The sequence below is a fragment of the Phoxinus phoxinus genome (assembly GCF_949152265.1).
Source record: "Phoxinus phoxinus genome assembly, chromosome: 22".
Taxonomy (NCBI): Eukaryota; Metazoa; Chordata; class Actinopteri; order Cypriniformes; family Leuciscidae; genus Phoxinus; species Phoxinus phoxinus.
The window spans coordinates 2,479,315-2,497,495 of record NC_136897.1 but is presented as its reverse complement, the minus strand read 5'-3'; the positions used below and the strand labels follow the sequence as shown (position 1 = coordinate 2,497,495).

General features: G+C 38.4%; 1 protein-coding gene across 1 annotated transcript; it reads left to right on the top strand.

Moving 5' to 3' along the window:
* Positions 1 to 567: 567 nt before the first annotated feature.
* pdrg1 (p53 and DNA-damage regulated 1) lies at positions 568 to 5,531 on the top strand. The gene is made up of 5 exons (XM_079598049.1): positions 568 to 735; positions 831 to 903; positions 1,473 to 1,547; positions 1,636 to 1,716; positions 5,222 to 5,531. The coding sequence occupies exons 1-5, from the start codon at positions 652 to 654 to the stop codon at positions 5,302 to 5,304; spliced, it is 396 nt and encodes a 131-aa protein (XP_079454175.1). The 5' UTR covers positions 568 to 651; the 3' UTR covers positions 5,305 to 5,531.
* Positions 5,532 to 18,181: the final 12,650 nt, after the last annotated feature.

Below are 18,181 nucleotides of genomic sequence, written 5' to 3'. Positions count from 1 at the left end.
CAACCCTTAATTAATGTATAAAATAATAAAACAAAGTGACAAAAGTGAAGTTGTCCATTATGAATAGCAGGCTAATAAGTAATAATATAAATGGTAATAAGTACTACTTACCATCTGCTTTTACAGGGGAAATGTACTGAGCTGAATTGAAAACTTATTTTGTTTTTGGGAATGACGCTTTTAAAATTAACTCTAATATTTTCCATGGTCAGTGTTGAAATTGGAAAAGTTAAATAGTTTTTTTGTGTCGGTCGTACCAAGTAAATTGTTTTACTCGTTAATTTCAAATGCCAGTTGGATTTATGTTAATGGAATGAATGTTAATTGTTGTTACTTACAAAATATTAAAACAAATAAAAAAAGCTTTTTTGTAGCGAAGACTAAGGTTTACATAAATTATTATCGAAAGTTTGCATAAATTTGCTGAATTCGTAACCTTATACTTACATACTACTCTTCCTATCTATTTTCAACACTTTTCTATGACAAAAATTGTAAGAATAGTATCATAGGCAAGACAGTATATAAGAGAATAATAGTATGCGGTTCCGAATTCAGCGGCTAGCAGGGCGGAACTGAAATTGAGCAGAGCTTGTTTCCCTCATTAGCCGAGCCTATTTTTCCAGCGCACAATATACAGAATTATCGAGCATGGACGAAAGTGCACAGCAAATATTGGAGAATTTGACTGAAGTAGAGGTTGCTGCAGAAGACATACTTGCTGACAAACAACAGGTACGTATGAATTAATATATTTGTTGTAGTCGTATGTATAAGGAGAATAAGTGTCGCGGAAATAAACGAATCAATTGTCGCTTAAATATTGACAGATTGTGGATCTGGATTTGCGGAGAAACAGAAATCGAGAAGCATTCAACGCTTTACGAAATCATTCCTCAAACGGCAAGTCCCAAATATTGTTAATTTTATTATTACATGCGGTATTAGTCTGTCAGAAAATGAGATCTCATTGTTGTCCGACAGTCCATATTATTTTATGTTGCATTTGCGTTTATATGTTCAGTTTTTTGGCTTAGCAACATACATTTATAATATATGTATAATAATAATATATGTATAATAATAATATATATATATATAGATAATGAAAATGTATATACAGTATAAGTGTATTAATGTGTTCAATTGCTGACGTTTCATAAGAATATCTTGGATATATTTAATAGGTATAGTCTTCATTTTAAACCTAGAAGAGAAAGTTATCATGACCCTAATCCCCAAACACATTTGACCTATTTTATTTGCTATAATAACATATAACAGCACACTATAAAAACTCAACGCTGATGCATATATGATGATCTTAGTTGAAAAGTTGATGATCTCAGAAACGTAACAAATGTCCTCTACAAATCTCAGATCTGATATTATCTTCACCGTAATATTATTTAAACAGTTTATTGCTATTTGCCTCTGAACATGATAATAATGTGTAATCCAATCTAATCTAGACAATGTTAAGGTGTGTTTTGGAAATATGTTCATCACATTCCCCCAAGAGAGCGCCAGATCCATGATCCTGAAAGGTGAGCATGCCCTCTTTTACCATATTTCTGTCTTCATAATACATTCTCCGTGTTTACTTTGCCTCTTGCTGGTATTTGTGCTCCACAGACCAAGAAAACCTTGACAAGGAAATAACTGACCTCCGCAAACAACTGAAAACTAAAGTAAATCGTCTCAATGAGTTACAAGGTAGAGTTGCCTTACCATCCTGATTCATTGATACTTTGGCATAGGGATGTGAGATATATATATATATTGTCTACGATGATATCATAATTGTTGTTTTAATGATGTGCAATCTGACATTATTGAGTATGTCCCTAACTTCTCAAAAAACAAACAAAAACACACCTAGCGAGTGGCAAGGCAAGTTTATTTATATAGCACATTTCATACACAATGGTAATTCAAAGTGCTTTACATAGAAGAAATTGAAATAATAAAAAAAAAAAAGAATAATTAAAACAGTTTAGAAAAAAAAAAAATACAGTACAAACAGTCGGACGAACATTAAAAAATTGTTCGGAGTATTTGTCTTTTAGGATATATTTATATAATGTGATAAAGCAATCACACAAAGAGTGCATTTTTTTTCCCCCAAATATAAGCACAATTGCAAATGCGATATTGATTTTAAACAACAGTAGAGCTGCACGATTAATTGTTAAAATATCGCGATCTCGAATTCAAAAACCCGCGCGATATCATTCCTACTTGAAAAAGATTAATCTGTCGATTAAACCTCGGACAAGTGCAGTCGATCACTGTGAACAGAGTCATAGTTATGAAGCCGCTTCACTAAAGCAGTTCTGCCACACAGTATCAGTATTCCTGTGTTACAATAATTCAAGTTATCATAGAAGAACTGATACAAGTTTATAGTTAGGATGTAAACACTATGTCTATGTAAGCGATCAAAGAAAGTAACTCTGCGCTTCAAATAATGATTGCATCAAATACATCGTTACACCAGTAGGTGGCGACAAGTGACTGTTAAAAATGTATTTGTCATTTAATCATTCATTCAAGAGATTCGGTCAAAAACACTGATTCATCCAGTAATAACAAGTGAGTCATTGAATAATTCATTAAATCCGAATTTTTAAAGGAGTTCATTGAAATTAATTCAACATTTTTAGACTGCAGCAATAAACAATTTGTCAGAACCTCCTCCAGTACTATTCTAGTTTGTTTGTTTTTCTGTTTTGTGGGAGAATTGTAATTTCTATTTGAAACAAAAAAATTGTGATTCTCAATTCATCCAAAATTGTGCAGCTCTATACAATAGTTTAAAAGGCAAATAAGTGACTTACGTTTTGGACACAATATTGCCTGTTTTGCTCTATTTCGCAGACAAAAATAGTTCAGAACAAAGCCATGGCAGAACGACACACAGTTTCATCACCGAGTCAATCCGTCTATTTAAACAAATCCAATGAATTAATGACTCTATGATTTGCTCATTAACAGAGACATGCCGCCTACTTGCAGTGGTAGTTTCATATTTAAAGTATCTTTTAAATTTAAATGTTAAAATAAATTTTTTTTTGTTGCATTTGTTAAACACATTCATGTCCCTCTGATCGGCATTAAACTGATTCATTTGATTGTTACAGCTCTATTGTGTCTTATTCTGAATTAAATGTATTGATTAAATGTTATAATTTGACATTATAAATTATATGTAGGCTTATTTTAATTAGGTAAGATAAAATTGCCTGTTATAAAGGTAAAAAAGTTTTTTTTGTTTTTGTTTTTTTCTCTCACTGCTGGGAACCAACAACCACACAAAATATGAAGAATATCAAACTTTATTAGTCAGCTGTCCACGGCCGTCCTAAATCTGCCAAGACACCAGCACTGTATCGTCTGATATAAAACTGAATTACCGGTGTATATGTATATTGTCAATATGACACACCCCTGCTTTGGCACACATAAAACCCTCATCTTTAGAAACTGCCTTTTTCCACCTTAGAAACATTGCTAAGCTACGTAACATGCTCTCTGTTTCTGATGCAGAAAAGTTAGTTCATGCATTCATGACCTCGAGACTAGATTACTGTAATGCTCTATTAGCTGGTTGTCCTGCATCCTCTGTAAACAAGCTACAGTTAGTCCAAAATGCAGCCGCTAGAGTTCTTACTAGGTCAAGAAAATATGATCATATAACACCGATCTTATCATCACTACATTGTTACCTATAAAGTTCCGTATTAATTATAAGGTATTGTTACTGACTTATAAAGCCCTAAACGGCTTAGCTCCAGTCTATTTAACAGATCTTCTATCGCCCTATAATCCATTGCGCTCTTTAAGATCGCTAAATTCAAGGCTTTTGGTTATACCGAGGATATCTAAGTCCACCAAAGGAGGGAGAGCATTTTTACATTTAGCTCCAAAACTCTGGAATAGCCTTCCTGATACTGTTCGTTGCTCAGAGTCGCTCTCCCAGTTCAAAACTAGATTAAAGACGCATCTCTTCAGCCAGGCATTCATATAAATGTTTTAATCTTACAGTTAAATCCGGCCTCTAGTTCATAACCGCCAGAGGAGAACTGGCCCCCGACTGAGCCTGGGTTCTCCCAAGGTTTTTTTTTCTCCATTAGGTCACCTGATGGAGTTTTAGGTCACCATTAGGTCACCTGATGGAGTTTTAGGTCACCATTAGGTCACCTGATGGAGTTTTAGGTCAACATTAGGTCATCTGATGGAGTTTTAGGTCACCATTAGGTCACCTGATGGAGTTTTAGGTCAACATTAGGTCACCTGATGGAGTTTTAGGTCACCATTGGGTCACCTGATGGAGTTTTAGGTCACCATTAGGTCACTTGATGGAGTTTTAGGTCACCATTAGGTCACCTGATGGAGTTTTAGGTCACCATTAGGTCACCTGATGGAGTTTTAGGTCAACATTAGGTCATCTGATGGAGTTTTAGGTCACCTGATGGAGTTTTAGGTCACCATTAGGTCACCTGATGGAGTTTTAGGTCACCTGATGGAGTTTTAGGTCACCATTAGGTCAGCTGATGGAGTTTTAGGTCACCATTGGGTCACCTGATGGAGTTATAGGTCACCATTAGGTCACCTGATGGAGTTTTAGGTCACCATTAGGTCACCTGATTGAGTTTTAGGTCACCATTAGGTCATCTGATGGAGTTTTAGGTCACCATTAGGTCATCTGATGGAGTTTTAGGTCACCATTAGGTCATCTGATGGAGTTTTAGGTCACCATTAGGTCACCTGGTGGAGTGTTAGGTCACCATTAGGTCACCTGATGGAGTTTTAGGTCACCATTAGGTCACCTGATGGAGTTTTAGGTCACCATTAGGTCACCTGATGGAGTTTTAGGTCACCATTAGGTCACCTGATGGAGTTTTTCGTTTCCTTGCCACTGTTGCCTTTGGCTTGCTCAGTTGGGGATATTCAATTTAATTAATCAATGAATAATACTATTGATTAGCATTACCAAACATGGACGTTCTATTATTATTATTTTAATTTAATACTGTGAAGCTGCTTTGATACAATCTGTATTGTGAAAAGCGCTATACAAATATTCTTGACTTGACTTGACTTTAGGTCAGTGTGTAGTAATAAAAAAAAATATAAAACTGACAAAGTCAAAAATGTGTCCGGTTATACTGTCCTGAAATATTCGATATGTGAGCATCTGCTATTGTGTCCTCCGCAGGGAAGCCTGCGCTGACCGGATATAATCTGGCGCCGCTGAGCAGTGCTGAGATGAAGGCGATTAACAGCCTCATCAAGAAGTGACTCCGCAGAAGACCAAGTGTTTCTCTTCCTGCTTTCTGTTTTTGGTGGACTTCTGCCTTGCTTACAAACTGAACTGTTGAAGAGCATAAGCCAAACATAATGCAGATTCACAATCACAATCAGTACAGTGTCTGAAAACCCGTTAACATGCTTGGTTATAGTGTCATTTTGTGATATACATTGTAATTGTATTGTTTACTCAATAAACTCAATGTTTCATCACTGTTTTTTCTGCATTCATTAGATTTAAAGTTCAGTGCGCTGTTTCCTCGCGCTGTAAACACAGGATAATGATGACTTTGACGACTTTTGATAGTATATATATCAGCAGTTTGCCAAGAACTCTTCCGGTTGGTATTTCCACAGCATGAAGGGAAGATCTTACTGATTTATGAATGAACGGCTCGTTTTGAAATCTCTGCGGTCTCCTATCATCTGTTATAACATCCGCTTCAAACATTACAGCGCTCATGATCACTTTCCTTAACTCTACAATAAGTAAATCCACCAGCTGATTACTCTTCGACAGCGCTGCCGTAGAGATATACAGAGCGACCGCAAAAGTAAACTTAAAGGAACGCTCACTTTTTTTGTATTCTCCAGCTTCCCTAAAGAGAGTTAAACAGTTTTACCGTTTCCGAATCCATCCAGCCGATCTCCGGGTCTGGCGGTAGCACTTTTAGCATAGCTTAGCATAGATCATTGAATTGGATTAGACCGTTAGCATCTCTCTCAAATAAATATACTATCCTCTCATCCCTGCGTAATAATCCAGGAACTGCTGCCGTACAGCAGCGCAATGATATTACACACTTAGTGCCGGTCACGTTGGAAGTTTCCTTCCTGGGGACTATTTTCAACGTGACCGGCACTAAGTGTGTAATATCATTGCGCTGCTGTACGGCAGCAGTTCCTGGATTATTACGCAGGAATGAGAGGATAGTTCCTACTCATATTGGCCTAGAAAATCACAACTATTCATTTTCTGTCCGGTTAGTACACGATGTAACTACAGAAGAGTCAAGTTTTAAATAGGAAACATATCGAAACTCTTTGGTCATTTTTTTTTAGAGAGATGCTAACGGTCTAATCAGATTCAATGATCTATGCTAAGAGTGCTACCGCCAGACCCAGAGATCGGCTGAATGGATTCGGAAATGGTAAAACTGGTTAACTAGGGGAACTGGAAAATGAGCCTATTTACAAAAAAGTGAGTATTCCTTTAAAAGAAAAGAAAAAACATATGGCTGTGCGCTTCTTTCTCTTTAGAAGCTCTATACACTCCTAAAACATAAAGGTTCTTTATTGGCATTTATGGTTCTATGAGGAACCTTTAACATCCATGCAGGAATTCTGTTGCACGAAAGGTTTTTTATAGTGGAAATAGATTCTTAAAGTCCCCCTGTGGTGAAAATCCAGTTTTTAATGTTGTTTATGTGTGTATGTGGTGTTTTTAATCTGCTTTAAGACAAACCATGTGTAAATTCATAAGTCGACAGCATTGCTGAGTATTTTCTGCTTAAAACTGCAGTGAACCAAAGACACGGTTTGAAATCGCTGGTGTTTCTGACGTCACACACTACCTTGTAACCAATCAGATCAACGTGTGATCGTCAACCAGTGGATCTCTGAGTGAGTGAGTGAGTGGAGGCGGGGCTCATTTGCATATTCCCGCGCATACTAAATGAGGCACGGGTGTCCAGTTACATTCAAGATATTTTAAAGCGTGAATATTTTTTTTTCAACGAAGAAAACATTTAAATGTAATTTTAGTGATCAAAGATGAGTTTAAGATTATTAAAATGTTCTCCACACTTAGAAAATAATGGTTCTCTTAAGAACTGTTCCCTGAAATGTTCTTCTGAAATGGTTATTTTATGTGAAACCCCTCTTTTCAAACCCTTGTGTAGTTTGAGGTGGCCTACAGTTATATATATAGCCTATAGTTATACAAGCCTTGAAAGTGAGAGAGAGAAAAAGGAAATCAAGCTTAATTGTCGATACATTCACTTCCATATAGAGAAACTAACCGATATAGTCAAAACACCTGGTTTACTAAATTCCTGTGGAATAAAACTGAAGACCTCACACATTATTAAAGTGATTATATTAAACATCTCCAAGTAGTTTCCGGATTCTCCGACTCCAGGTGGCAGTGTTTCTTCAGTCTTTATCGTGTGCTTGTGTTAACTGCTCATGTAATGGACAGCTGGTCACTGTAAAACGCTCCACTCGGTTGTTTTGAAATGATTTAAAATAAGCGGAATGAGAAAGACGGTCACGTTTAGCAGCAATGAATAACTAGTTGAAATGTGAAGGGTTGCCAGGTTGCGTGCAGTGGTACAGTCCTGGAGGCCATCCAGTGTGATGATGAACTTATGAGTCAGAGTGAGGTGGGAAACAGAAGTCTGTTCTCACTTATATAATCTCCAAAACAAGACATTCCACTCGAGGAGAACGACATGTGAAAACACATTCATTCAGCAGGTTCATAACATTCAGTTATGCGAAGCCGGCCTGATTTTGTGTGCAGAAATACTGCGGTGAGGTTTAATGGACAGAGGAACAAATCATATCTCGAGCCGTGCGTACAGTCATAAATAATGATCGAATGCCATCAAGTTTGCCCAGAGATGAGTCTCTGTCCGTTCCAGCTTTATTTGTGCCCCATTATCACAAACATATCATTTAAATACTTCACTTGCCAGAGGGCAACTTTGAATAAACCTGCAGAAATGTGCCGTCCGTGACTCAAATCATGTATAGCTTGAAGCAAATTCTCAGCTTTCTATTAAATGATGTGGATGGTATTTCTCAATAAGATGGCAGTATTTCTGTCTGATATAAATGTTTTGTTTTCTTTATTCTTAGTTTCAATCTATGAGTTGAATACTGTTGCTTTTGGCGGCTGAATTTTGCAATCTTATTTTCCTTGCGGGAGCAGAAGACTGTAGTCAACGGTTCTGTCACAACTCTTGACAAGTAAATTACGAGTCAATTCATCATCTTCCATCCAGCTTATTTTGGACTTGTCTGGTCGTCTCTGGTTAAGAGCTCAACGGCTCCCTGCGTGTCTGATGTGCTCGAGAAATCCCTTCTTTTATTAAGCATTTGAAATTCAGGCCAAACTAATTTTTCTATAAATTCACTAAGTGGCCAAAGCTATGTGGACACCAGCAGGACAATCTTACACTGGACAAAAAACATTTCTTTCTCAGTATTTTTGTCTTGTTTTCCAGTACAAATACCTGGACATTCTTAGTTTAAAAATAAGTAGGCCTATGTGAGAAGCAAAATGTATATATATCAAAATTAAGTGACTTTATGCTTAAAACAAGAAAAATGTCTACCAATGGGGTAAAAACATTGTTTTCTCTTCAAATTAAGTTTATTTTGCTGACCGCATTGGCAATTATTTTGTCTTGTTTCAAGCATAAACTCACTTAAATTTGATCAACCTTTTCATAAACTCAAGACTTAATATCTTAAAGGCACCATGAAATCAAAATTGGCAATTCTTGTTTTTTTAATGCAATTATTAAAAATTAATTATCCATGTGTATCATTAGGCTATATTATTATTAATAATAATTCATTTTCCTGGTAATCTTGAATCAGAATAACTCCCTTTTCAGCATCTCTTCTCTTCTCTGATGATGTGGGCGGGGCAACCTGTCCAATCATCCAATCAATTCCCCATGTACAAGCTCAAGGCCCGCCCACATTTGCTCTTGTTCCAGAAGCCGTTTCACTCAGATATACATTACAATAGGGAAGAAAAGACTAGCATAACTTCTGTTTCAAACAAACTTTAAAGTCCCCCTGCATTCAATCATTTTATCCCTTAAAACTCACCTTTGATCACCAAAATTACATATTTGTTTTTTCCTTGGAAAAAAAATGTCTTCATGCCTTAATGTATATCTTGAATGTAACTCGACACCCTTGCCTCATTAATGGCGCTTTTCCACTACACAGTACCAGCTCGCCTCGACTCGACTCGCCTTTGTTTGGTTTTCCACTGTGTAAAAGTTGTACCGGTACCTGCTTCCAGGTACTTTTTTTCGTATCACCTCCGGCGAGGTTCTGAGCGAGCCGAGGCGATACTAAACTGTGACGTGAAACACGGCAGACTGCTGATTGGTCAGAGAGAATCGTCACTATTCACTGCGTCATCATTGCACGCGCCAGACGGAGTATCCTGAATAACCCCGCCATTTTTAAATAGTTTTGCCAGAGATTGCGTGATATACCCATTACTATATGATGTAAAACAGCATACACTCGATTTCCTCCATTGTCCTGTGTGTGTGGGTAGCGGGTGTGTGTTGCGTTGCTATGACGACCAGGTCCTATTGTGGAGGTACTATCTGCAATGGAAAACGGAGCGAAAAGCGAGCCGAGCCGAGGCGAGTCGAGTCGAGCTGGTACTGGTAATGGAAAAGCGCCATTAGTATACGTGGTTCTATGATTATGCAAATGAGCCCCGCCTCCACTCACTCACTCAGAGATCCACTGGTTGACGATCACACGTTGATCTAATTGGTTACAAGGTAGTTTGTGAAGTCAGAAACACCAGCGATTTCAAAACCGAGGGCAAAACATATATTTGGTGTTATCGTTTACAATTACAGTCTTATATTCAGTCATTTTAGAGATTTAAAAATGTTTATAAATAATATTAGTGACACAAATATTCTCAGAAAGCAAAGTATCTCCTCTGCAGCGCGAGCTCGTGTGGGGGCGTGGCTAGTCATACAGCACCACAACTTCCAATAGGAGAATTCAACTGCAGTACCACCGTTCAGCCTGAAGAGGGCGGCACTCAGATGCTTTTACACCATATATTGCAGAATTAAAACACTTTATACCCAAATGTCAAAACATTTACTCGAATCAATGAGCAGCACTAATAAAGCCCCAGTCTTACAGATCATCAAATTCCCACAGTCCTGATCCAACATCTAGTGGCAAGCCTTCCCAGAAGAAGAAGCTGATGACATTAACCAGCGTACACTAAAACACTGAGGCTAATTGTTTGTGGCTAAGGCTAATTATTTCCCATAAGATTAATCATAAATCAAAACGAGGATCTGCACCTTCTCAAGCGAGAATAGACCCCTAGTGTGTTTCTTCTCAAACGCTTTGCATTGCCGGTTATTGGCTCGTCTTGTGCCGTCGTGGTATTTGAAATGGCAGTATTTAGTTTTAAAACACCAGGAGGAATGCAGATGATCAGACGGCGACCTCCGTCTTGAATGCATCATAGGTGATCTGAACGTGACTCCTAAATCAAAACTTGGATGACATTCTAATAACACAATACAGCCTCCGAATGAAGCCAAACCCTGAGTTATGGTGAAAGCATTATGCATGAAAACAGTTCTTTAACTTTTTCTTCATGCTAGACTGAAAATGAGATGAAAATTAAATTGCATTTCAACATTGGTATGCATCTAATCATCCACGTTGCGGGGATGGACGTGGATTTGAACTTATTTCTTTAGCCTGCAACTCCAGCACATTCTTGAAGGACTTTATTAGCTTTGCACGTTTTTGGAAGTAATTAAAAAAAGCGTTCTTGTGTGAAGCAGTTATTGTCATTCTCCTTATTATTCTTAAAGAACAAGAAAGATAGCAAGCAACAGAATTAAGTAAATAACACCCAGCCGCTGGCTTTCATGAAGAATGCCCCTCCGGTCTGCACCGGTTCTTGGCAGAAGTTGTATATAGTGTTGCGGTAGTTTAAACGCTTTCCACCTCAGTGTGAGGGCTTGTGAAATTGTAAGATGAGATGTTTATTGTGGATGTGTAAACGTAGGTCTTGGCTGGTCTTTATAAAACACTTAAACACTCTTGCCCCTCAGTGGCATTTACAGCTGCTAGATCCCTTCTCTCCATGAGTTGCCTTTGCAAACGCCGCAGTCCAAATACTCTCGGAGCCCGGCGTGAACACCTTGTTATTCAAGTACAAAACTCACATATCCGTCCCGCCGAGAGCTTTTACTGTTTTCACTGTGCCATGGGACTGGAGACGATGTTCAATATCCAATATAGGAGTGTTATTCTAATGGCGGACCACGGCGTGGTGCCATCATAAATGCGCCATTTCACGGTTTCTACAGATGAAAGTTTCCAGCACGTCAAAAGATCGGAGCTGTTCACACCACAGGCGCTCAGGGTTGTTTATGGTAATGATCTTTTGAAGCTACAATTTTTTTTATCTAGAGCCAAAACGCCTTAATTCAAGCCCTTTCCGCTTCGTGTGCGTTGCTTCTCTCTCCCTCGCTAAAAACATAAAGCGCCGCATTAAAGGAGAACTCCGGTCAATTTTAATTTTTTTTTGTAAATTTGGAGTGCTGTCAATACAGAGAACAACGACAAAAATCAGTGTTGCCTACACAGTGTTATCCTCTTTTTTTAAAATTTGCACCCTGTTGACTTCAATGGGGCACGTTTTAAACCTGCTTTTATCCTCTTAACATCTTTGATGTGTCATTAAAAGTGCCCAGCCATGTTGACTGATTCCTTCAGAGTGAACACGAGTGAATCTGACTGCAGTGGATATGAAAGATATGAATAAAAATGAGTTATTTCAGCCAGCGCACATACCTGTATTTACATCCTGTTTTCGGTCGAAGTCCAAAGTAGTCGATTGTCGAGTTCACGCGCATAGGTTTAGTTACAGACACAGACCAGATTACTCTTCGGTTACTTTTGATATTAAACATATTAAACAAAGTCTCACCTTTCAAATTTGGTCATTTTTTAAAAGAAATTTAAACAATAAATGCCGTTTTGTGGCTCTTTAATGTGTGTGACAGATCGCTGTGTCGCCTCAGTTAAAGCCGCTCGTGAACCGATCATCTCTTCCTTCTAGTTCATTTATAGAATCAAATAAACATGAATGAACATCAGAAGGAATGTTGTTTTAACCGCGGAAACACTTCAGTACACTCCGCTTCTCAAGTTCAAACCCTCCCATGTTAATCTACTAACTCTCCTGACCGCTTTGTCGGACAAAATGGCGGATGGCGAAGTATGATTGATCAGATCACCTGTCAATCAAGCTCCCTGTGAAGGGTCAATTGGATAACACTACGACCAATCACAACAATAAGCCGCATACGCTTAGCTACCAGCGGAGCTAACTGGTAGACGGCAAAACAGCAAAAATGTCCTTCTTGCGAAGGAATGATTTGAGCGCCGTCTTCTGTTCCTCTTTTAGAGAAAAAGCCACGTCTAACGCGTTCATTGTAGCGGCCAAAGCCGTTTCAAACAACTGGTGTTCGTTCATAGCCATCTTGCAGTGTTTACTAATGACTTCGACGTCACAGCGCTGTCGTCCTCTGTTAGCTCGCCTCTGGCCCGCCTATATCAGATAACCCGATGTGATTGGTTAATATAACATAGCTAAAGAGAACTTGTGCTCTCGCGAGAACTCTGGATCTCCAGGGTAGCGAAATTTGTTAATTATGAAACCGATTGAGCTATAAAGCCTTAATATGCTGGAAGTTTGTTACAGACAGGTTAGTGAGTGCAGTATATCTCAAATACTTTTCCAGGGGATTGGTTTGACACCATCTCAAAAGCGGTTAATTTCCTTCACTCCTACATTTCTCACTGTGATAAATCCCACCATCTTTAAGAAAGAAGGGGATTTCAGACATGTCACAGTCCAGACATGAACTCTCCTCATCCAGATGAGCACCACTGCGGAAAATGTGATGCCTGTTTGAAAGTTCATATTAGTAAAAGTCCAAAAGATGTTTTGACAGCTTAGTTACGCCACACACAAAACTAACAAGCTGAAGAAAATGAACCAAGAAATGTGATGAAGCAGGAAAGTATGTTAATAAAACAATTAGAGGAAATAATGTTAACCTTTCTCTTCCAGTTGTATAGAAAACAGCTGGAACTGCATAATAGTGACTGCAACTCTTCAAACAATTTTAATATTTCCCAGACCTGCGTGATCTCCTTGGATATGCTTATTGGCAATGGCGTTCTCATTACAGACTGTGTGAGCTGTGTGTAAGCCTTTGTGGAGACACACCAAGACCTGAGGAAAACTGCACAGGCCCTTCTGAGCATTGCAATGATCATTCCTAATGGCTCTCAGGATTTATGAACTATGTTTTGAAATGATAAATTAAGTCGGGGTACGGGTAAACACATTTGGCTTGCCGTCTGTAAAGAATGGACTCTGTGATCAACTCAAGTTGTGTTGCTTTTCATCACTGTTCACTTCATTAAGCAGAGAAACTCCCTCAGTGGAAAGTGGGAATAGACCTACAGTCGAGTCCGGTCTCGTGTGTCCTAACTCCGCAGAAACATAAATTGTAGCTCTCTCCCATTATTCCTGCTGTGATGAACAACCAGCCTGGGAGGATTTTTTCACTCAAGCCCCTGCAAGCAAAAAATAGCATTTTAAACTTCTGCCTTTCTCGCTCTGAACGCCAAACTCTAGACCTAATGAAGTTAGAGATTGCTGTTATTTAAAAAAATAAAAAAGTAATGCACCTCTCAAGTAAATAATGATTTATAAAGAACAGGTTGACATTGCACTTTAATGCGTTGTGGTTTGAAATGTGTTCCTGTCTTCTTTTTTTTCCAAGAACCTACAGTAAGTCACAAAGTAAAGCCATTTTACCTGCACCTGTGTGTCAAAAAAATCCTCCGATGTAGTTTGTCATATGAACGTTTGTATTGTTCTGGAATGAAACATCTGAGGTCTAAATCATTAAATCATCGTATCTGTCTGTGTGTGTTAAGCTCTGCGGGGTCAGCGCCGGATCGCTGGCTCAGGGTTTTTACCGACTCTGTTTGATGGGCACTTTCAGTTGTAATAAATCCTGAATGTAAATATTCACATCAGGTGAAGGTCAGACATATTTCAGGTCTCACTGTTTCCAACATTTGTTATCAAATTATATGATATCATATTATATATAAAGAAAATCGTAACTTTTTAAGAAAAGTTCGGCATAAATAGTTTGTGTGTGTGTGTGTGTGTGTGTGTGTGTGTGTGTGTGTGTGTGTGTGTGAGAAAGAAAGAGAGAGAGAGAGTGTGTGGGTGTGAGAAAGAAAGAGAGAGAGAGAGTGTGTGTGAGTGTGTGAGTGTGAGAAAGAAAGAGAGTGTGTGTGTGTGTGTGTGTGTGTGTGTCTGTGTCAGAAAGAGAGAGAGAGAGAGAGAGTGTGTGTGTGTGTGTGTGTCTGTGTCAGAGAGAGAGAGGGAGAGAGTGTGTGTGTGTGTGTGTGTGTGTGTGTCCGAAAGAGAGAGAGAGTGTGTGTGTGTGTGTGTCTGTGTCAGAGAGAGAGAGAGAGAGAGAGAGAGAGTGTGTGTGTGTATTTGTGTGTGTGTGTGTGTGTGTGTGTGTGTGTGTGTGTGTGTGTGTGTGGTTGTGTGTGTGTGTGTGTGTGTGTCAGAAAGAGAAAGAGAGAGAGAGAGAGAGAGAGAGAGAGAGTGTGTGTGTGTGTGTGTCTGTGTTTGTGTGTGTGTGTGTGTGTGTGTGTGTGTGTGTGTGTGTGTGTGTGTGTGTGTGTGTGTGTGTGTGTGTGTGTGTGTGTGTGTGTGTGTGTGTGTGTGTGTGTGTGTGTGTGTGTGTGTGTAAAATATATATATAAACACACACACACAAACAATTTTGGGGTCTGTTTTGTAATGTTTTTGAAAGAAGTGTCTTCTGCTCACCATGGCTGCATTTATATATATATACATACATATATAAATAAATAACAAGTAAAATTGTGAAATATTATTACAATTTAAAATAGCTGTTTTCTATGTGAATATAAAGTGTAATTTATTCCTGCGATCAAAACTTCAGCATCATTACTCCAGTCTTCAGTGTCACATGATCCTTCAGAATCATTGATGATTTGCTGCTCAATAAATATTTATGATTATCAATGTTGAACACAGTTGTGCTGTTTCATATTTTTGTAGAAACTATACAGTATATATTTTTCAGTATTCTTTGGTAATTGGAAAGTTAGAACGAACAGTTTTTATTTATTTATATGACCCTAATGCACCTTTGATCAATGTAATGCACACAATTATTATTACAGTAAATATTGCAGAAAATAATGGGGTGAAGTGGATTGAGAGTCACGTTCATTCTCACATTGCCTGATAATATTCTGTGAAGCTATGTAAATCTCGGATGATGTCATCATTTCTTCTTTCATTCATGATATTCATAAATCATAAGTACACTTAAAACATTTTGCAAACCTGGACGCTGCTCATTTTGACCTGTAAGAACATTCACCTTGAGCTCGCTGCGGTGCAACATCAACACTGTGTCTTTTGGACGTCAATGCGGATGTTTAAACTACCAACTCAATCCTCGTAGACTTTGGTTCTCATGAGCAAAACATTCTGGAAGAGGATTTATTTTGTAGGCACTCAAGTCTAGGAAGAGAGACGCCTTTGCTAACCTCAACGGTTCCTCTAGCCTACTTTTTAAGGATTTAATAAATAAATAAATAAATGAACCTAACAATAGTTTTGAAGGTATTACAGTAGTGCATGTGGGAATAGTTTGGGTTTAACAGATTCTCAGCTGCACACGGCATGCACGTTTCTCTCCAAAGAAGTGTTTAACACTGTAATCACAACGGTTAAAATAAATACGCCAAACTAACTGCAACACAAGTCAATTCTGCTTTTCTATTAGTCTGTTTTTAAAGTCAAACCAACAAGCACAGCATGAGATCGACGAATACTTCAAACAGACTCTGAAAAACTGTTTGGGAGCATAAATCATTGATGCGACTGCGTTGTCTTTGTCTTGTGGTGTTACGGTAAGTTTTTTCTGTCATGATCAGTTGCCCTTGTTATGTTTTGTTCAGCTGTATGTGGTGCTTATGTGTTCTTATCTGTCATTTTAATGTCATTTTGACTCATTTTGATGTTGTTGCTAATTTAAGGCAACAAATCCAAGTTAGTAAGTGAGTGAGAGTGAGTGAGTGAGTGAGTGAGTAAGTGAGTGAGTGAGTAAGTAAGTGAGTGAGTGAGTGAGTGAGTGAGTGAGTGAGTGAGTGAGTGAGTGAGTGAGTAAGTAAGTAAGTGAGTGAGTGAGTGAGTGAGTGAGTGAGTGAGTGAGTGAGTGAGTAAGTGAGTGAGTGAGTGAGTGAGTGAGTGAGTGAGTGAGTGAGTGAGTGAGTGAGTGAGTGAGTGAGTGAGTGAGTGAGTGAGTGAGTGAGTAAGTAAGTGAGTGAGTGAGTAAGTGAGTAAGTGAGTGAGTAAGTAAGTAAGTGAGTAAGTACTATAAGTAAGTAAGTGAGTGAGTAAGTGAGTAAGTAAGTGAGTGAGTGAGTAAGTAAGTAAGTAAGTGAGTAAGTAAGTAAGTGAGTAAGTAAGTGAGTAAGTGAGTGAGTGAGTAAGTAAGTAAGTGAGTAAGTAAGTGAGTAAGTGAGTGAGTGAGTAAGTAAGTAAGTGAGTAAGTAAGTGAGTAAGTGAGTGAGTGTAATTTATAAAGCACATTTACACACAGCATAAAGCTGACTAAAGTGCTGTACAGCGAATAACTAAAAAGACAAATAATAATAAAAAAATCACATAAGATCTAGTCATAATTATACAAAACATGAATAAAGAAGAAAACCTTCAATATCAGGACACACAACGCAGAAATATAGAGAATGAGCAGGAGTACAGGGTTAGGGAACAAGGAAGGCCATTTAATAGAGGCGAGTTTAGCCTGGATTTAAAGGCAGAAATGGAGGGGCAGATCTAATATCCAGGGGACGCTGATTCCACAGACGCGGAGCAGCGACTGCACAAGCTCTATCTCTGTTCGAGCCGTGAGCACGGGACATACAGGAGCCTTTACTTGAGGATCTCAGTGACCTTTGAACTGAGTACGGCTGTACAAGGTCAGTGATATACTGTAGGTTGGGGCCAGCCCATTAAGTGCCTTAAAAACAACCAATACAACTTTGAACTGAATCCTATAAAGAACTGGGAGCCAGTGTAAGGGCACCAGAACGGGGGTGATGTGCTGCACAGCTGCGTTTTGGACCAACTGCAAAATGCAAAAGTGATGACTGTGGGAGGCCAAGGTAGAGGGAATTGCAATAATCCAGGGATGTAATAAAGGCATGCATAACTTTCTCAAGGTCGTTGTGAGATAGGAAGGACTTCCGGCGGGAGATCATTCTGAGCTGGTAAAAACTATTTTTGACAACAGAACTAATCTCAAGGAGAGTCAAGGAGGACACCCAGGTTTCTGGCATATGGTTTGATTGATGGGGTGAAGTGACCTAAATTTTGCACTACAGTGCATCTTGCCTTAGGAGAACCAAAAATAATGACTTCTGCCTTGTCACTGTTTAACTGGAGAAAGTTGTTAACCATCCAAATCTTTACGTCTTCGAGACAGACCAGAAGAGATTTTATGGAGTCCCTATATTTTAGGGGCAAGTACAGCTGCGAGTCATCCGCATAGAAGTGAAAAGAGATGTTATGCTTCCTCATGAAGTCACCCAGTGGGAGCATATACAGACTGAAGAGCATTGGACCCAAGACGGACCCCTGAGAGACCCCATATGAGACGGAAGCAGATGATGAGGAGAACTGGAAATATATATAACGTTTGGCATTTATATATATATTCTACATTTATATAGAATGATATTACAAAAGTAATTTAAAAAAGAACTGGTGAAATAATTATAAATGTTGCGCTACAACAAATAAATTACTAAATGTTTATATTAATTTCCATTAATAATACATAGGGAGATGCATCATCATTATGTATCTAAATTCAAACATAAATGCACATTTTTCTTAAGCGGGGAATCTCTTCCCCTATACATAACAATGCAAACTTTTAACATTTTTGTTTATGAACATTTATTTATT